The sequence below is a fragment of the Nannospalax galili genome, unplaced genomic scaffold, assembly GCF_000622305.1.
Source record: "Nannospalax galili isolate Female #2095 unplaced genomic scaffold, S.galili_v1.0 scaffold1086, whole genome shotgun sequence".
NCBI classification, from domain to species: Eukaryota; Metazoa; Chordata; class Mammalia; order Rodentia; family Spalacidae; genus Nannospalax; species Nannospalax galili.
The window spans coordinates 1,643,380-1,662,855 of NW_008354345.1; the positions used below are offsets into that span (position 1 = coordinate 1,643,380).

The 19,476-nt window shown below is 41.1% G+C and overlaps 1 protein-coding gene across 1 annotated transcript in view; it reads right to left on the reverse strand.

Annotated features, from left to right (window-relative positions):
* Positions 1–19,476, reverse strand: part of Abcc9 (ATP binding cassette subfamily C member 9) — a gene marked incomplete at its 5' end in the record, with an annotated part of 121,192 nt that overhangs the window by 27,133 nt on the left and 74,583 nt on the right. The window contains 3 exon segments of the mRNA XM_017802816.2: positions 6,152–6,254; positions 14,087–14,179; positions 17,644–17,801. Coding sequence (XP_017658305.1) covers positions 6,152–6,254; positions 14,087–14,179; positions 17,644–17,801 — 354 coding nt within the window.

Here is a 19,476-nt window from a genome sequence, read left to right on the forward strand (position 1 = left end):
CTGCCTCCCAAGTGCTGGGATTAAATGTGTGTTCCACATGATCCACATCCTGTTAAACTGAACTGGCTTAATGAGTTATAAAGAGACCCTGTGGTTTTATCTTCATATGTTTCTATTCATTTATTTAGTGTGTTGTGTGCAAGAGTGTGCAAGAGAAGGTGTGCATGCCACAGCACACATGTAGAGGTTGGAGGACAAGTTACACAAAAGCAATTTTCTCCTTCCACTATATTGGGATCTCAGGACTTGAATTCAGGTCATCAGTCTTGGCAACGAATAAGTACCCTTCCTCCCCGAGCCTTCTAACCAGCCTTGCACTGCTTTTTGATGTCTATCTTATAACAAAAGTTCAGGAGATGAAACCATTACCCAAATATACAGTCTCCTAAAGCTTAAACAGATATAAAGGCTTGAAAGTCGCTGCACCTACAACTTGAGACTTGTAATAAAGTTATTTTATCACAGAAATATTCCTTTATACTTCCTTTGAGAAAGTGTTAGTCATAGAGTCTTTTGGTTATGCTAAGGAGATACCTTCCAGCTAACTTCTGGGTTCATACCTCTGCTCAAAAAATGCATTTCATCAATGGAATTATTTTCCCTCATAGAGAAGAATAAAGTTATACCGTCAGCAGGAAGAGGGATAAAACTAGGGACAGTCATGTTAAATGACTAGTCTCAGAAAGACAAATATCACATGTCTTCTCTTATTTGTGGTTCTTAGATTTTATGTAGTCACATAAAATCATGTATGTACATATGTATTTATGTATATATGTATGTATTAGATTAAAAATGGAAGTGGAATTATCTAGGGAACAAAAGGGGCTAGTTGGGGGGTGGAGAAAAGGGAGGGAGACTGGGTATGGGGAGCATATGCTCAACATAATATATAAACCTGTAAGAAAACTTAAAAGAGACAAATAAAGGCTGAGCATGGAGCACAGACCTTTAATCCTAGTACTGGAGAGACACAGGCAAGTTGATTTCTGTGAGTTCGAAGCTAACCTGGTCTACATAGTGAGTTCCAGGCCAGCTGACCCAAACAATAACAACAATAACACTCTGTGTAAGTAAAATAAAATAATGTATTTTCTAAGGAATTAGAAACATTTCAGCAGTGTTTGATTAACATTTTAACTTGACCTACACAAGGGACAAAGCTCTTTGTGCAAAATATTTACTAAGGTGTTTTATAGCAAAAATCACTAAGTTCCAATTATTTCTCTTCAAATACAAATGCAACATAGAAACATGAAATTGACAGGTAATACACAAGTTCACATGAGTTCCAGATGGTCCACATCCTACATGTTAAACTGAATAGGCATAATGGGTTATAAAGTGATCCTGTGATTTTTAGCTTCATTCCATTTCTCTCCAAATACGTGGCTAGAAAGATGGCTTAAAGGTAATAAATTAAGAAAACAGAAGTAGGTGGTCGGAACAATTCACAGGGAGGACCACAAATTCACAGAGAACAAAAATAGCACATTACTGCTAAGGCCTAATGCATCCTAACCAGTCTAGCTGGTAACAAACATCTCTCACAATGGCACCTTGGAAGGGGAGACTCCGTTCAGGAAATAACCCTAAGTACACAGCTTTCCTTTCTCATAGGAGACCCAACCACACCAATATATTTGTATAGCACTAAATTCTAATTGTGTTAGGTTCAGGCCCATGTGTGTGTGTGTGTGTGTGTGTGTGTGTGTGTGTGTGTGTGTGTGTGTGTACAATCTGGGAATACGTATTCCTCAGGTACTGTCTACCCTACTTTTTGAGACAGGGGCTCTTGCTGAGCTAGAACTCAAGTAAGCCAGGCTCACTGGCCAATGAGCCCCAGGGATCTGCCTGTCCTCACCTTCAACACTGGGATTCCAAGCACACACCAGCATGCCCTGTTTTTTATGTGGGTTCTGGGGGATCCAACTCAGGTTCTTGTATTTGTAAGGCAAGCTCTTCACCAACTGAGCTATCTTTTTCCACCAACCCTAAATTATAATTTCTGCTGATCTTCTAAATGCAATGCACCCAGAAGAGAATAAGAAGAGATGCCTCTGGTCAGATTTCCAATGAGCTAATGGTATCTATCTATACTTTGGGGCTGTAATGAAAATCACAATTCTTTGTAAGAAAGACTTGTAAACAGATCTATTTCCTCCAAGCAGTCCTGTGAATATTTCTCTTCTCTACACTTGGGTACAGGGGAGATTCTAGTAGGGACTCAATCTACAAGGTGACTGATTGCATGCCTGTCTACTGGGGAGCTGGAAAAAGAGAAAGTTTGAGCTCTGAGCTGTTTCATCAAATAGTTTTGTGTGCAAGTTTGCCCAAAAGACTCAAGACTATCTTCACTTTAGCATGGTGTGTTGATTGAACTGTCTTTTTGGCTCCTTGGTGTGAGTTTTCTTTTATCCTTTCATCACATAGCAAGACGAAGCTTTGGAAAGTCAGCCTTTAGACAGAGTTACACAATTTTTGCAAATGAAAACACCAATGCCGAAGAGCTGGAATTATTTAACACAGAGGGATGAAGGGAAAACCATGTACGGAACCAAGGAACGTAAGCCACATTCAAAGGCTGGGCCCTGGTGACACACAGAATCGGCTGCTTCACTGGGCACTGGGGAAAACAGTCCCCTCGGCTGCCAGAGCAACCCGGGTGGCCGCAGCTCCTCTACTGGTCTACCAGCCAAGTCATTTCATCCTTTAGACGCATCCTTTTTTGATGTGTGTTAGGGGCTTTATTATTTATTCCCAACTCAAAACAAATATGAAATGAATATGGCAGACCAGATGAAGATCTTCTTAGGGAAAGTTATAAAACCAAGGAAAGAGAATAATGTGTGTTTGTGTGCATGTATGCCTATTTACAGAGGCAGGGTCCCTCACTGAACCCAGAACTCACCAATTCCTCTAGTCCCCTTGCCGAAGAGATCCTCTGTCTCTGCCCCTACAGTGCTGGAATTACAGGTGAGCCACACCTGTTCAGGTTCTAGGACTCCAAATTCTGTTCCTCACACTTGCATAACAAGCAACATTTTATCCACTGATCCGTGTCCCCAGCCTGGGGATTGTCTCAGTTCTAAACATGAATGGAAAAAGAAGAAAGTGCCAAGGGTTCCTAAATAAAACCTGTGTGTGCACATGTTACGTTCAGACTCAGAGACATTCTTCAATTCAATAAACTATACTTTCTCTGAATTCCCTCTCTTTTCTTTTTTTAAATTTTTATTATTTTTATTGTATGTGTATGAGGGTATTGCCTGCATGTATTTAAGTGCACCCATGTTGCGCAATGCCTGTGGACATCAGAAGAGGGGGTCAGATCCCCTGGAGCTGGAGTTACAGATGGTTATTAGCTGCCATGTAGGTGCTGGGATTTGAACCTGGGTCCTCTGCAAGAGCAGTCAGTGCTCTTAACCATGGGACCATCTCTCCAGCCCCCTCTTTGGGATTTTGTCAGCAGCAGTGACATCTGGATGCTGACTGGAGCCCATACTTTTTCCGGTACTTTGGGTTAAGTCCCCCTCCCCTCTTTGCCATTTAGCTGAATGTCTACATATAGCTGACTGCCATGCCTAATTCAAACAGTCTCTTTCTCTTCCTCTCTCTCTCACTCTCACTCTCGTTCCACTCTCGCTCTTGTTCTTGCTCTCACTCTCACTTGCTTGCTGTCACTCAAACTCCTACATATAAATCTATAATAAATTTCCCTCTAAAACTAAAGTATATGCATATATAAAAAATATATATATATTTGAGAAAGAAGTGAAAAAGAGAGGACAGAGGGCCACAGGATGCCCTAGAATCAAGCTTTAAGCTCTCTCACATTTGCTTTAAGGCTCTGAATCCCTAAATTGGCTTGTGACCCCCTCCCCAATAGGCTTCAAGAAAAGCTGCCTGCCCCTACTGAGTGCTCAGTATCTTCTTTAGTCTTCTTTGGTTAGGACAGGTATTCTTTTAGGTTCATAGATTTGATTTCTTTTAGTGCAGGGTTAAAATGCTGGGTCAGACTACACCACTTTGAGCTTGGCTGCTGTTTCTTTCTAATTTGTCCAGCTCTTTCCTTTCTTGGCAGCCTTAGGCTCTAATATTTTGCCTTTGGCTCCAAGAATCGAACATATGGTTTGCGTAAAGATTCTTGTTCCACACTTGTCCGTGAACCTGTCAGTCGGAAGTGCGAAAGGGCAGAGGTCACAGTCAGATATTTCAAGTCCAAGGCAAACGTACTTGGACTCCTAAAAGTCACGGCTGATTTCCTGGTTAAGGAAAACCAGACATGTGGATAACTGCTATCGTGTTGCCTTATGGTTCTAAACATCCAGTCATCAAGCTGGTTAATCAATTCCACTGTTTCAGATACAAAGTTTTTTCCTTAGAGAAAAATACAAATTTTAAAAAGTGCAAAGAAACAGAAGCTTAAAGCAAGGAATGATGGCCTGGATGGAGTCTAGAAATACTGATTGCATTTTGTTATAAATCCTATACAACAATTTACTTACCTTTCAGTTGTCTGTAATTCCTAAGTAACTCTGTCCTGTAACTTTCCAATCCCCACAACCACCCAGAAGGAGGTTTTATTCATTTGTTATTTTCAACAGCCAATATGTTTTCAAAAATTTGTATGACATAATTGTGTTATGTTGCTCGGTAAGTTCTTATATAATCACTAATACAGTGGTAAAGGGTCTCTGTCAAGTAGTAAGAAATCATGGTAACTAAAAACCACAGGTTGTCCAAGATCCCATGTCAATCCACATCCATCCATTTTGAGATCACCCTTGAACCTGGACACATTCATTTTAGCCCTATTAAATTTTCTTTATTTTCTGCCTTCTCTGGTTGCTGAGATTTAAAAGAAAGCACGCATCTGGTAAGAGAATAAAATCAGCCAGAATAAAGTTCTTCCAAGAGCACTGGACTCATGCATACTATGTGGAAAAATTACATTGTTACACCCAGAGTTGAATCTTCACATCTCCCCTACCTGAGGGGGTAAACGACGTTCCTTCTCTTCTAGATCTTCTGTCTCAGCTTTCTTCCATTTCACAGTCCAGCTGATTGGCTTATGACTCACTTACCAGGGTAGTTTACATTTCCATTCATGTGATTCATTCATCCATTCAAAAGACATTTTATATGCATTTGCCAACCAGCACACATGATGGTTAGATTTAACTGTCAACTCGACACGTCTGAGAATCATGCGGAAAGAGTTTCAGTGTCAATGAGAGATTGTCTACACTGGGTTGGCTGATGGGAGGTTGTCTTAAGTTAATTGATGTGGGAAGACCCAGCCTATTATGGGAAGCATCGCTTCTTAGGCAGGGGGTCCTGAACCCTGTAAGAGTGTAGAATCTAGCTGAGGTCAGGCAAACAGGTGGGTGAGCACGAATGCGTTCATCTCTGTTCTTGACTGTGGATATGACTAGCTGTTTGAAGTTCCCCACAATGATGGGCTGGGATTGTAAACTGAAATAAATCCCTTTATCAGCTAAGTTGCTTTATGTCAGGGTAGTTTATTACCCCGGACAGCCTTCTAGGACAATAACACTATCTTCCTTGCTATTTTCTGGACACATCCAAGAGGTGCATACTCTTAGTCCTATTTTACAATTGAGGAGCTTGGACTGAAAGAAACGGATCTGACAAGTGAAGTCCACACAGCGCCAAAGCTGGTGCTTATTCTCGTATGTCAAGCAGGACAGAGACAGTAACCGATGACTTCGTTGTTGACATTTTGTGTTACTACAACCCTCCACTAGCTTCAAACAGAGGAAATCACTCTCTCTTCCCAGCTTGTCTGGCTCAGTGAAGGGAGGGAGTGCATGTGGTCACTTTTCAAATTTGCTATTAAAAAAATAGATGTTATATAAATATTTACCATTCCATTAACTTAGGTAGTCCAGAGACTATAATGAACACAGAATGATTTTTGCTTTTTGGCCTATTTGTCTTGCTATTAGCTAAAACAGCATGATAAATTTCATCTGTAACACAAACAAACCGAGCTATTTTAAGTCTAGAAAATGGGGGGACCAGTACTGACTCTCAAGGGGAAGGCTAATTTTCACAAGTGTCTGCCTCTGTGCCTCAGGCTACTTCTCTGTTTGCTTTCCATTTTGAAATCAAGAAATGAACGTACCGTCCTGACCTCCAGCCATCTATTGGCAGCAGAGAGGAACAAGTAAGCAATGTTGTTCGTGTCTGTGAGCTCCAGCATACGTTGCTTGAATCTGGTTTCATGCCTGCAGAAAAAAGAATATTATGACGTTAGCCACCCAACAGGAGAGCCAATAAAAGCCAGTCACAGCACCGCAGAGTGACACACGGATGGGACGGGGTGACTTGTAAGTGGATTTCTAATTCAGAATAAACAGCAGCCATGGCTGTCTGCTGTTCCAGATAGAACCCGGGAGGCCAAGTATTTGGTCGTTTTCACACGCTTACTAAGAAGAGAAGCGTTCCCATGACTAATCTTTATTAAACATTACTTCGTAATTCTATAAAATTATTAGGGTATGAAAACAAGGCCTGACCTATGTTGCAAGGGCCCTACAAAAAACACTATAAATTGTACAGAGATGCAATGTATTCTATCTTCTTTTGATGGTATTTATTTTACTTTGTCAAATGACACAGAGTTGAGCTACATGAAAACCAGGGGAGACAAGAAACCATGCATTTATAACATATATCTATGTTTATGCGTGTGTGTGAATGTGTGTGCATGTGTGTGAGTGTGTGTGCATGTGTGTGTATTGAAACAGGGTCTCACTGTGCATACGTGTGTGTGTGTGTGTGTGTGTGTGTGTGTGTGTGTGTACTGAAACAGGGTTTCACTGTAGCACTAACTGGTCTAGAATTTACTATGTAGGCCAAGCTGGCCTCAAACACATAGATATATGCCTGCCTCTGCTTCCAAAGTGCTGGAATTAAAGGCATGTGCCACCATGCTTGGCAATATAACCTTTTAAAATTTCTGTTTTGGGGACTGGAGAGATGACTCAGTGGTTAAGAGCACTGGCTTCTCTTGCAGAGGACACAGGTTCGATTTCCAGAACCCACATGGTGGCTCACGACTGACCATAACTCCAGTTCCAGCGGATCCAATGCCATTTTCTGACCTCTGTGGGCATTGCACGATGTGGGTACACCTACCTACATGCAGACAATATACTCATACACACAAAATAAAAATAATTTTTTTTTTAGAAAATCTGTTTTGACTGGCCCTTTCCAGAACCAAAGAACAGTGGGGTGCTAAGAAGTAGAGGAGAGACTTTCAGATGGCAACTGTTTAAGCTAGATCAGATCTATACATACCAACAGTCTGAATTATTTGTAAGGAGAGTTAGTTCACAAATGGAAATACATAGTTTGGATGCTCATCCACGGAAGCTTAATCTTGATCTTCAACATAATCCAGTCAAACTTTATGTAACTGTTTTACACGCAAAACTGTGAACAGCCTTTCACACAAGTGTGTCTTGTGCTTGAGAGTATTCCCCTCCCCTGGCTGTGACATGTACAAGGAATACACACGATGGAAAATGTGCCTTATCTATTTGAACATGTGAGGTATTTCACAGCGATACATGTTGAAAAAATGTTTACTGAATAACAAAAATAATTTTTTTCACAATTTTTCCTTGACCAACAGAAGCAACAGAGTGCTGGAATGCTGGAGGATTTTTGTTGAAAGGAAGATACCAGCTCCTGGGGCCACAAGCACGTCTGACGCCACATCTACAGGTTATTCTTTTGTCAAGGAAACACCAAATTTCATCTGACAACTTGCTAGTGATTCTTCCTCACTAAAAGAGCACTGCAGTTCTAGAAAATTATCCAGTAAAATTGCAAAACTTTAAAATAACTCATGACTCGCATCAAAGGATGAAGAGGTCCTGGGTGGAGTTTTTTGGCTCATCATCATAGTCCATATAGGCCAATATAAAGATCTCTCCAGCCTGTTTGATCCTTCCAGTGTGCCAAACCAGATAGATAATTGTGTCAGACAGCAGCATCTGATCTACAACAATCAGAGAATACAGCAGTCAGAGCCAAATCATTACTCCATTTTGAGTTTTGTGGCCTTGACCTAAATGCAATGCCCAGGGGGAGCTGTGTGGAATGGCAGCACTGTGGCCCGGGACTAAGCAGTCTAAGGAACATGTGCACCCTCCAGATGACCTTTTGAGGGGTGACTATAATGAATAATAAAAGGTAGAGAGGCTTATGAGGCTGTGAGGTTTATAGCAACAGAGGAGTGGGTTGCAAATGTTTGTGTAAGGCTCGTTCTGTGCTTGCTCAGGTAGCTTTGCATGTAGCCAGCCTTGACTCTACACTGCAGGGGAAACACTGCGCTAGATTTGTGATATACAGTGAACAAGACCTGGAGGAGTCCACGGTCTTGGCAAAGAGAGACACAGTACTAACCAGTAAGGATGATATAGCACAGGACCTACTTATATTGACCTTATGAACATGAAGCAGATTTACATGGACTGGAGGATCTGAATGGCAGAAATCCAGGTGGAGGTTGGAGAGGGGAAGGACTAAGCTAGGTTTCCCGGAGCACAGAGAAGATGGTCTAGATACAGATTTAGGGGACAAAGCTGGGTTTCTCAGATGAGCAAGGCGTTGTAGGTACCCAAATAACATGAGTGAAAACACAGGAGTGAGAAAGCCCAGCATCTTCTGGGGATCACCCTATCGGGCATGATGATGTAAACACCCCGCAAGGCAGTCCTGTCGGACCAAAGCCCGTGAGCCATGCTTGAGATGGCGTGATGGTTCACTTTGGTTGTCAATTTGACAAATCTGGGAAGAGGAAACCTCAGTTGAGGAATTTCCTCCATCAGATTGGCCTGTGGGCATGTCTGTCAGGACGTTTTTCTGTTGCTAATTCATGTAGGAGGGCCCAGCCCACTGTAAGTGGTGCCTCCCCTGGGCAGGAGGGCCTGAGCTGTATATGAAAGGTAACTGAGCAGCCAGTAAGCAGAGCTCCTCCCTGGTCTCTGCTTCATTTCCTGCCTCCAGGTTCCCGCCTTGAGTTTCCGCCTTGGATTCCCTTGATGATGGACTATAACCTGCGAGCCAGATAAAGCCTTTTCTACCCAAAGAACTTTTAGTCACAGTGTTTATCTCAGCAACAGAGAGGAAGGTAGAATAGATGACCATCAAATCCTTGATTCTGACAATGTGCTCTGTCCGGGAAGGGCTTCCTCCTGCTTTAGTAGAAGATAGTTTCTGATATATTCTGAGAGTTCGTAAGGGAACTGGCAACCGTCCGCAGCAGCAGGGAGGAGGGAGGGTGAGAATGCAGTGAACGTTCTTTCTCTGTGTCTCTATTTGGCAAGAAACCTTCTGTTTTCCTAATGGAAACTTTGACACACTCAGTCTGTATCTTTTCATCCACATCCAGCTCATCTTCTGAACATTCTTAGACCTTCATTTTCTGTCAGATGAAGAAAATATATAAAGCAACGGCAAAGGTCACTGACATCTTAGTCTGATTTAGCTGTGATACTTTCACAGTAAATGACTTGAGAGGTTTACTGCTCCACGTGAATATTCCGTGAACTCTGGGTGCGGAGGAGGAAACACAGCCTAATCAGTAAACACAAACTTTCCAAAAGAGCTCCGGACCCAGGGGATGCTGGGTAAATGTGAGAAAGGAACACATGGACGGAAAAGAACATACTTCATTCTTGATTACAAATACCAAACCTGAAAATTCTAGGAACTTATCTGTGACAGCCTGGCTATCACTATGTTTTTAAAAACTCTTGCTCTGATTGGAAAATGTCATTATTTATAGTATTTAATATTGATTCTGGATCTAGACGTAGGCAAGATACTTCCAGATAAAGTTGTCCTGTCTTTGCTTCCTCTGACTATAATTCAAGCATTGACAGCTGACGTGTATGACGCCGTTCTTTCTCACAGCTACCTAGAATTTTCCTCAATGTAAGCTTAACAAGAGTCCTGTTACATTCTACTCGTGTGTCTGGTGAAGAAGGAAAATAAAACTCCTGGACCCAAAGCAGCGGTCCATTTCTTCTCTCATTCTAAATCTTCTTCAAATCCTTCAAGATGTTCTCCCTGGTTCTTGGCCCCAGCGCTTTCAGGAGTTGCCCATATTGTCTTCCAGGGAGAAAATGAAGGTTCTGAAATGCTGAATCGGTGAACGGAAAGATTCCTGTCCCTCCTCAACCAGCTTCCAGAATCCCTGCACACCCCCTCCTTGCCTTCACAGAGGCACACAGACCCAGATCCTTTTCAAGCAGAGCTAGTCTCTCCACTTGGCTGCTTGGCCACATCCCTGTCCATCTGCTGTTGAAATCTGATCCATCAGTGGTCCCCATCCTGCCTGTAGGTCACATCTTCTCAACAGACTTTAGAAAATATCTAGCTCAGTTCAGGCGTGGTGGCATGCACCTTTGATCCCCACACTCTGGAGACAGAGACAGATGGAATTCTTTGAGATCGGGACCAGCCTGGTCTACATAGGGAGTTCCAGGTCAGGTCAGTTGGGGCTACAAAGACATGAAAGAAGAAAGAAGGAAAGAAAGAAAGAAAGAAAGAAAGAAAGAAAGAAAGAAAGAAAGAAAGAAAGAAAGAAAGAAAGAAAGAAAGAAAAAGAAAGAGAAAGAAAGAAAGAAAGAAAGAAAGAAAGAAAGAAAGAAAGAAAGAAAGAAAGAAAGAAAGAAAGAAAGAAAGAAAGAAAGAAAGAAAGAAAGAAAGAAAGAGGAAGGAAGGAAGGAAGGAAGGAAGGAAGGAAGGAAGGAAGGAAAAAACCCCAAATATTTAGCACACTTTCATCTTAAAAGATGAAAAATCAGTTAACTGTTCCTTTTAATCCCTTCCCCACTTCTCCTGCCTCAGCAAAGCTTCTAGAAGAAGCCTCCCCTTGCAACTCAGTGTTTCCATTTCTACTTAACCCTCAACCTTCCGAATTCTGACTCATCCCTCCTTAACTTTACCGTTTCTGTTCTTGCTAAGAGCATCAGTGGCTTCATGGTGCCTATGGCCCTTTCAATGTCTTCTTAACGCACACGGTTAACCCCAATGTCCTCTCCTTGTCTGGCTCCCAGTCAGCACCTTCCTGTTGTAATTCCTCATTGTTAAAAACTGAGGTGATTAAAGACTAACTCTCACCACTATCCTGAGCTTTCACCCCTTCTTACATGGTTGAGTTTCTCAGCTAGTCTGAATTCCTCTCACGCGATGGGAAGATGAAGCCCCTCCCTCCCATGAGATGGCATTTGCCCTTGTTACACCTCTGATGTCTTGGGAAGAGGAGGACAAGACTGAATTAAGGTCCACGATAGAGATGCTTCTTAGAGCCCACACGGCTCAAACACGGTCGCGGCATCCTGCATTTCCTTGCCTTTCACCTCACACACCTGATTCATCCTGATATATCAGAGCTATTCGAATGAATACAATGGTTCCAACTTCTCATTAAACTCTTCAGTGATTCCACAACATAGAAAGAATAAGTTCCTTAAAGAAAATTACCCAGTATCCTTTATGTAGTGCTTTCTGTGTTTTCAAGGTCTGTTGTGATAACCATCGTCTTTTTATTTAGTCTGTGTTCATTCAATGCTAGACTTGATTTTTGCATAAAATAGACCTTGTTGTGCTTTTTCCCGCTTCTTACCAGCTCTCTGATCCTTTGTCTTCTAGCCCAACTATTCTTTCAAAGGTTCATTGCTCAGTTAAGCATCTCCTTTTGAAGCAAGGTGCCAGGCCTACCCTCTGTCATGGCTGTTTCTTGTGGTTACATCTCCAGACATGTTCCTGTAGTGTCATATTTTCTTTCTTAGACTCTGTCTCCTACTGTGTGGTGAACGCCTTAGGACAGACCCTATGCTGGCGCATTATCAACTTAACTATCATATGCATTTCCAAAATAACAGTGACAGCATCAAAACCTTGTTCTTGTAGGCCTTATAGTCAAGTTCAAACGGATAATTAACGTGCAGATAATTTTTTTACAAAACAGATAATTTAAAACACTCATACAGGGACTGGAGCAATGGCTCAGCAGTTAAGATCACTGGTTGCACCTGCAGAGGACCGGGTTTGGCTCCCAGCACCCACATGGCAGGCACCAACCATCCATAACTCCAGTTCCAGGGGATCTGATGGCCTCCTCTGACCTCCATGGGCATTACATAACACAGGTGTAGTTATATACATGCAGGCAATATACTCATACACATAAAATAAAATTAATAAATAAAACATTTTAAAACATACAAATACCCCAAAGGAAGTGAACAGGACCACATGGCAGGTAAAGTGAAGGATCCCATGTGCAGTTGGGGTGGAAAAAAATGGCCATGAGTATTTAATCTTTATTCATCTACATTAAGAACAGTGCTGGGTATATGTTCCTTATTCAAATACACATTTCTTGCATAAGCTAATTGGGAAGGACTTGCTTGGCAACAACGGTAATTTTTAGTATGGTATATTTATTAATGGCACCCGCTGACTGCTATTAGAATACACATGTCAATATCTATATTCAGTACTGATAAGTAATGTTGACATCCTCAATAAAAGGCATTACACCACATAATCAGAAAACAAACGGGGGCTCGACACACAGATGTTGTATAGTGAAACTTGCATAACTTTAGGTAGAAATCCTGTGAGAAATAATGCTGTGGAAAATTGTGTCTTAATAGTCTACTCTGTGACCCAATTTTACATTCTTAAAATAAACTTCTTGGGTTAGAGAAATCTCTTATTGAAGTCAATACATATATGCAATAGAGTTGAAGAAAGATACAATGTTTCAAAATGTCATTTTTCTAGATCAAAGGAAATACCCATTAAGGTCAGTGTCATGATCTAACCTGGATGGGAAAGTGGGGGTCAGGAATTTCTTGAGGGGTAAGCTAATTCTTTACCAGAAGCCTGGTTTATTACTGTTTATAGATACTGAAAAACATGGGTTAAGTTTTTTTGTTCATTTTGTTGGTTTTTTAATTTTGGGGGGGTTATTTATTTAATTTTTGTGTATGATTTTGCCTGCTTGTATGTAACTGCACCATGTGTGTGCAGAGCCACATAGACCAGAAGAGGGTCGTCAGAGCCCCTGGCACTGAAGTTCCAAACAGTTGTTAGCCACCATGTGGGTGCTTGAAGTTAAATCTGGATCATCTGAAAGAGCAGTCAGTGCTCTTAATCACTGAGCCATCTTTATAGCCCCTTGTTTTTTAAAATTTTTTGAGATAGGGATTTCTTATAGTTTCCACTGGACTTGAAATTGCTACATAGTAGCCCAGGCTGTCCTTGATCTCCTAATTGCCTACACCCCGAGTGCTGTGATTGGAGGCAAGCACCACCATGCCTGTTTGGATTAAATTCTAAAATAACTTTGTGTAATGGTATTCTTGTTAGGATTAGTATTATCATTATTCATAAATTTATCTTAAGTTGTTATTGAGAACTGTAACAGCTGCTGTGGTTAATTCTTTACACATATTATAGTGAGTGGCTACAATAAGCAAGACTGATTTCCAGTTTCACAGATGAGAAAACAAGCTTAGGAATTTGAAAACCTCGTCTAAACCAAACAGCTAATTCTCTCTACCACATTCTTCATTCTTTGGTCTTCGTAAAACTTCAGATGATGTGGGGCTGGCGAGATGGCTCAGCAGTTAAGAGCACTGGCTGTTCTTGCAGAACCTGGGTTTGCTTTTCACCCACATGGTTAAGCACCTACATGGTAGTTAACAACCATCCAGTTCCAGTAACTCCAGTCCCAGGGGGATCTGATGCCCCCTTCTGACCTCCTCAGGTACTACACAACATGGGTGTGCTTACACACATGCAGGCGATACACTCATGCAGATAAAATAAAAATAATAAATAAAATATGTTTTGCAATTTCAGACAATCAACTATAATAACTTATATTCACAGATTGTTATTCCTGTTTCATTGTTCCCTGCCAGGGACACAGTAGGCCTCCAAAATGGCAGTTATTTATTATTTGTTGATAAACATTCATGGATGGTGCAATTCCCCTATCAGCAATCCAAAGGTGTTTACTTACCTAAAGGCCCGGATGGTGGTGAGTCCTTCAGCTGTTTCTGAAAAGTGGCAAAGCAGAGGGAGTTGGGTGCTGTCATCAAGTTCTTGGAGGTCCCTAGGACAGAGCGAAAGGCAAAAATATGGGTGACTTGCCTCCAGGTTCGGAGGCCACCACTCAGCTCTGCCTATTTCACTGAAGTCCTCATCATGCTAAAAGTTTGGTCTAAGTGTTACCTGTACAAATAGAAAACCACCTATCTCCAAGGTGTACGTTAACTGCTCATGCTGTGTCCTGTAGCAGTGAACTTTAGCTATGACATAAGACTGTTTTGTAGACATGTTACCTGTCTCCTGGACCCTGTAATCCTCACACATCCATCTTTTCCTTCCTCATACTATAAGTTGCTGAAGTTTTTGTTAATTGAGTGCTAGAGTAAAGAAGTTACCACGACAAAATATAATGAAATAACCTTGATTGGAATGGGCGTGAAAGTGGGAGATAATTCTGTAAACGATATGGTCTTGTTATTGTTATTATCCTGGGGGGGATTTTATTTTTTTGAGACCCAAGCAGGCCTTGAACTCACTATGTAGCCAAGGATGACCTTGAACTGATTTCCTGCTTCTACCTGCCAAGTGCTGGGGCGACAGGCTTGTGGCCAGCTCAAGGATACGGCCTTATAAGTGCGGCACTGGACTGTAGCGGGCTCATAACAGACTGAGAAAGGTGTCACTGAAGAGCAAAAGCGAAATGACCAGAGCTGTGCCTAGCCAAAAATATAAGGAACAGAGAAAGGGTGGTTGAGAGGGGAGGGATTGTTGGATAGTCCGTGAAAGAGTCCATCACTAAGATGCTAAGTAATTTAAAAGGACGGCATGCTGATGGTGAGTTGGCTAGAAGTGGCCTTGTAAGCTACAGGGATGAACCAGCTCTGCTTAAGGTCAAACATAATTTGGCTGTTTCAAGAAGAGCAAACTTAGGATAAAAGTACAACAGTGCTATTTAGCAGCGTTGGGGGACAGAGAGGAAGAGATTCAGAGGAAGAGATTTGATCGTTTGCATAAATCCTGGCCACAGTGAATTGAATCCATCCCTTCATGGAACTTCTGTTGACTGCTTCCCCTAAAGAACTGTATGTCTATATTTGTATATGCATACACATGTGTACATATCTTCATAAACTATTCAGTAAGTAGAAATACCTTAATCTGACCCTTATCACAAAGATGTGGACTCATGACTTCAAATTTTTAAAAATTTACTTAAGAACAGGATCTCACTCTATAGCCCAGGCTAGCCTCAAACTTGAAATGATGCTCCTACCTCAGCCTTGCTAGAGCTAGGACAAGTGGCCTGCACCACCACACCCGGTTCAGCATCTTTTTTTAAGCCATAGAAGCTTGTATTTCTAGAAGACGGGCTAAGAGCTGAACCAATTGTTTGAAAGAATTTCTCATTTTCCTGTTCTTTTCTGCCCCTTCTTGAGGTCTTGGGGGTTGAGATGGACTTGCTCATTTCACAAATGACAAACGTCAGGAGGGGAAGACAGAGGGGAGATGGGGTAAGTTGAAGGAATGTGAAGTCTCTTGTTTTTTAAACATAAAACACATGGCTGTTGGTGCAGCTGAAGCCAGCCACAGATGGTCACTACATTGAGGTCAGTGCTGAAAAGAACATCCAACAGGAACAGTCTTTGTTTACAGGGCTGTCATTTTTGATCTTGTGCGCTTGTAAGAAATACACAAGCAACCAAACACCCATTAGACCTGGGACTTCAGAGGTCCAAACGTCATGTTCTTTCCCCACTTCAGTTCCCTTTGATGTATACAAAAATAGTCTGCTGTAGGGCTTGAGCTTTTCCCTGTGGGTGAGCCCCAGAGACATCCAAAAGAACCCTTGTGCCTGTGAGATTTTATATATGAGTTCATCTCCCTGACTTCAAATGAGAATAGCCAGACTAGAACAGTTGCTAAATCTGTTATCAACATTAATCCCTTAAAAATAACCATCAGCTCTATTAAAGTCGCTATTAATGTGAACAGATCACGTGGGCTGGTCTTTATGAACAACACTCACCATTTACACTTGTAGTGGAATGGGAATATTTGCCTAAGCTTTGCACCCAGTTTATCTCGATAAATGGCAAAAGTAGGCTCAAATGAGTTATGTGTTTGCAGTAAGATACAAATGTCTGAGGACAGTGTGAGCACTGACAGTCAAGGCTGACCGCAGAACAGACAACAGCCACGAGAGAAGTCAGGCCTCTTTGCTCACAGCATCAGACAAAAAGAAGAAACAAGAACCTGAACGTGATGTCAGGTTCTTCCTTTTGGTCTGAATTTGCTACAGGAAGGAAGGAGGGAAGAAAGGAGGGAAGGAGGGAGGGAGGGAGGGAGAGAGGTGAAGGACACAGAGAGAGGAAAGGCAGAAGGAGGGAGGGAAGGATGGAAGGAAGGAAGGAAGGAAGGAAGGAAGGGAGGAAGAAGGAAGGATAAAAAAACAAATTAATACATATTTTCAACATGTGAATGACACTAACTGAACTCCAGGAGAAAAATCTTTAAAATTATGCAAGCTACATGTGTTCAGAGGACCCCCCGAAGCCCGTCCCTTTTCTTCTCCTCTGCCCGGACCTGCCTTCATCTTCTCCATCATCTGAAATGTTTTCAGTTTTCTAACTAAACTCAGTTTCTGCCTTTCACTCTTGCTTAATCCACACATTATAAACACTTTACATATATTTCATCTTAACAGAGACGGGTTTCTTTGAGAACAGGTTTTTGTTATCTACATGGCTTTATACAGTTATAGCAGTATAATGCATGTTTACTGAGTGTTGAAATAAACAGGTCCTTGCAATGTCAAAGCACAGTTCTACACACGGGAGAGCTCCAAACTTAGACTGGAGAGTAAAGTGGCTGATACTATAGTTCATTAATCTTTCAACTTCATAGGAAACCATAAATCCTATTGTAATAGAAAAATCTAAAGTTCACGGCTATCTTTATTTATTTGTCTGGGTTGTCAAGTGTTTGGAAAATGATGCAAACCAAAATTTTCAGGTCTCTTAAAATGATGGCACTCCTGTCAGGAATTCAAAATTATCTTACTTCATGGTCATCAGTGATTTACCTCTTCAATTTTTTTCACATCTTCTAATATTCCAGACCCTGTATTTAAAGGGTTTTATTATTTTTAACCCTTTTCCTACTTTGGAATATAATGGTTCTAAATTGCTTACTTTTTATGACTATGTTTGATTTATGTCACTGTTACATTCAGCAGGAAAACCAAAGAAAGAAAGGCCTGGCAAAGGCTACAGAAAAAGAAGTCAATAGACAAATTATTGACAAGCTAAGGACATGTTAACATATGTGCAGGGCTAGAAAGGACCAGACAACCAATTATAGAAAGAATTATAATAGATTTCCAACCGAAACATAAGTCTTTGGTGGGCTATGAGCTAGTTGCATTTCTAAATTATCCAACTTAGTTTGAAAAAAATATACCACAGCAAATACAGTTTTTAGTAAATCAAATCTACAGGCTTTCAGAAATGAGGACGCCACTTTACGTACTTAGAGGCAACTCGGAAGTATTTCTGGATAAAGTAGAAGGCGACTCCCAGGGGCACGAGAGCAACGAGGAACACGGGTGTGGCATAGGAGATCATGCCAATGGCAGACAGGCACAGCAGGGTGGAGCGTGTCAAGGATTCCAAGGTTGGAGGGATGTGCTATGGAGGAGACGATTTGAAAGACAATGTATTCAGCTTACAAGAAATATCAGTGACAGTGATAAAAAAAATACTAATTTTTATATTAATGTTGAGTTACACAGATAGAAAAGTAGTCTACAGACAGAGTGGTTGTACAGGATTCTTCCCATAGTTTGGTGGCTCTGTCTATTTATCTTGGATATTTTATATAAATGACATTACACTAGAAATCTTATTCACCCATGTGCTTGTTTGATAGCACTAGATTGGACTGTATACACTGTAATGCCAGTGTATACAGACATTCCTTTTTAATGGATATACAATATTAAAACAACTTTTGGGTTGTTGGCCAGGGTGACCCAAGGGACTCCCAGATTGTAACCCAGCATAGAACTGGGAAAATGAACAGCAGACCCCAATCTTATCTAAAGGAATATTGACAACTGATTGCTGATAGATGAGGAACAACTGACCCTCCTAAAACAAAGACCTCTAGATAGGCTGACTAGATTCACCAGATGGACAAGTACTGGGGAACGGCTGGGGGTGACAACATCACAGCGGACAGTAGCAGGGATAACAGAATATAAGGGCTCTAGTGGGGGGAGGGATGCTATGGAAGGGTGCATCTGGGAAGTGGGTTTACAGTTGAATAGGATGGTTTGGGATGTTCTGTGTGATATACACACACATACACACACACAAATCAACAGATTTAAAAAATGAATTATATTTGAGGAGGAAGCATAAAAATTTACATCATATTATTTAGTAGAGGTGATAAACATTACCATTGAAATCTACCCAATGACTTCATAGACACACACAGGTGCCGAGGGTCCAAGTGCAACCGATTATGACTAGTAATAATCAGATACATACAGATCATGCTCAGATGCCAAGTAGCTCAGAAAACAACTGACTGTGACTAGTAATGATTGGATATATAGAGATTAGAGATGCATGTGAAAACATCTCAGTGTTATTAGCAAAAACAATGAGTCTTTCTGTAAGAAACAATGTCTTACAGGGCTTATACTGAATTCAATATTATGTAACTTAATTCAACAACGAACCTAAAAATTTTATAGCCACTTTTGAAAGAGATGTATCTTTGCTCTGGAAACGGTTAATGAGTATGTTAAAGCTGCAATGAAATGCTTTTTCTAAAAAAGAAAAAGTGAGAGATCAAATAAGAAAAAAAACCACAAAAAAACAAAAAACTTACCTATGAAAATCACCATCTGCTGCATAAAGAAACCTGTCTGGTGAGTGGGGAGGTGCAGGTGGGGGAGGGGATCTAAACACCATCAAATTATATTTTATGACAAATCACAAAAAATCACTTAAAATTCTGTACATCTTTGAAATCATAAAAATCATAACTATTCCTCTACTATAAAACAGGTAAATTATTTCTGTAATTGCTGTGTCCTTTGACTATTTGTGACTCAATTTTTTTATGTCGCCTTATTAAATTCGGATGAGTTTATATATCTATCTTTTTTATATTTTATTTATTATTTTTATTTTACGTGTATGAGTGTATTGCCTGCATGTATGTGAGTGCACCTGTGTCGTGCAATGTCTGGGAGGTCAGAAGAGGGCTTTGGATTCCCCTGCAACTTGACTTAAGGATGGTTCGCAGCTGCCATGTGGGTGCTGGGAATCAAACCCTGGTCCTCTGCAA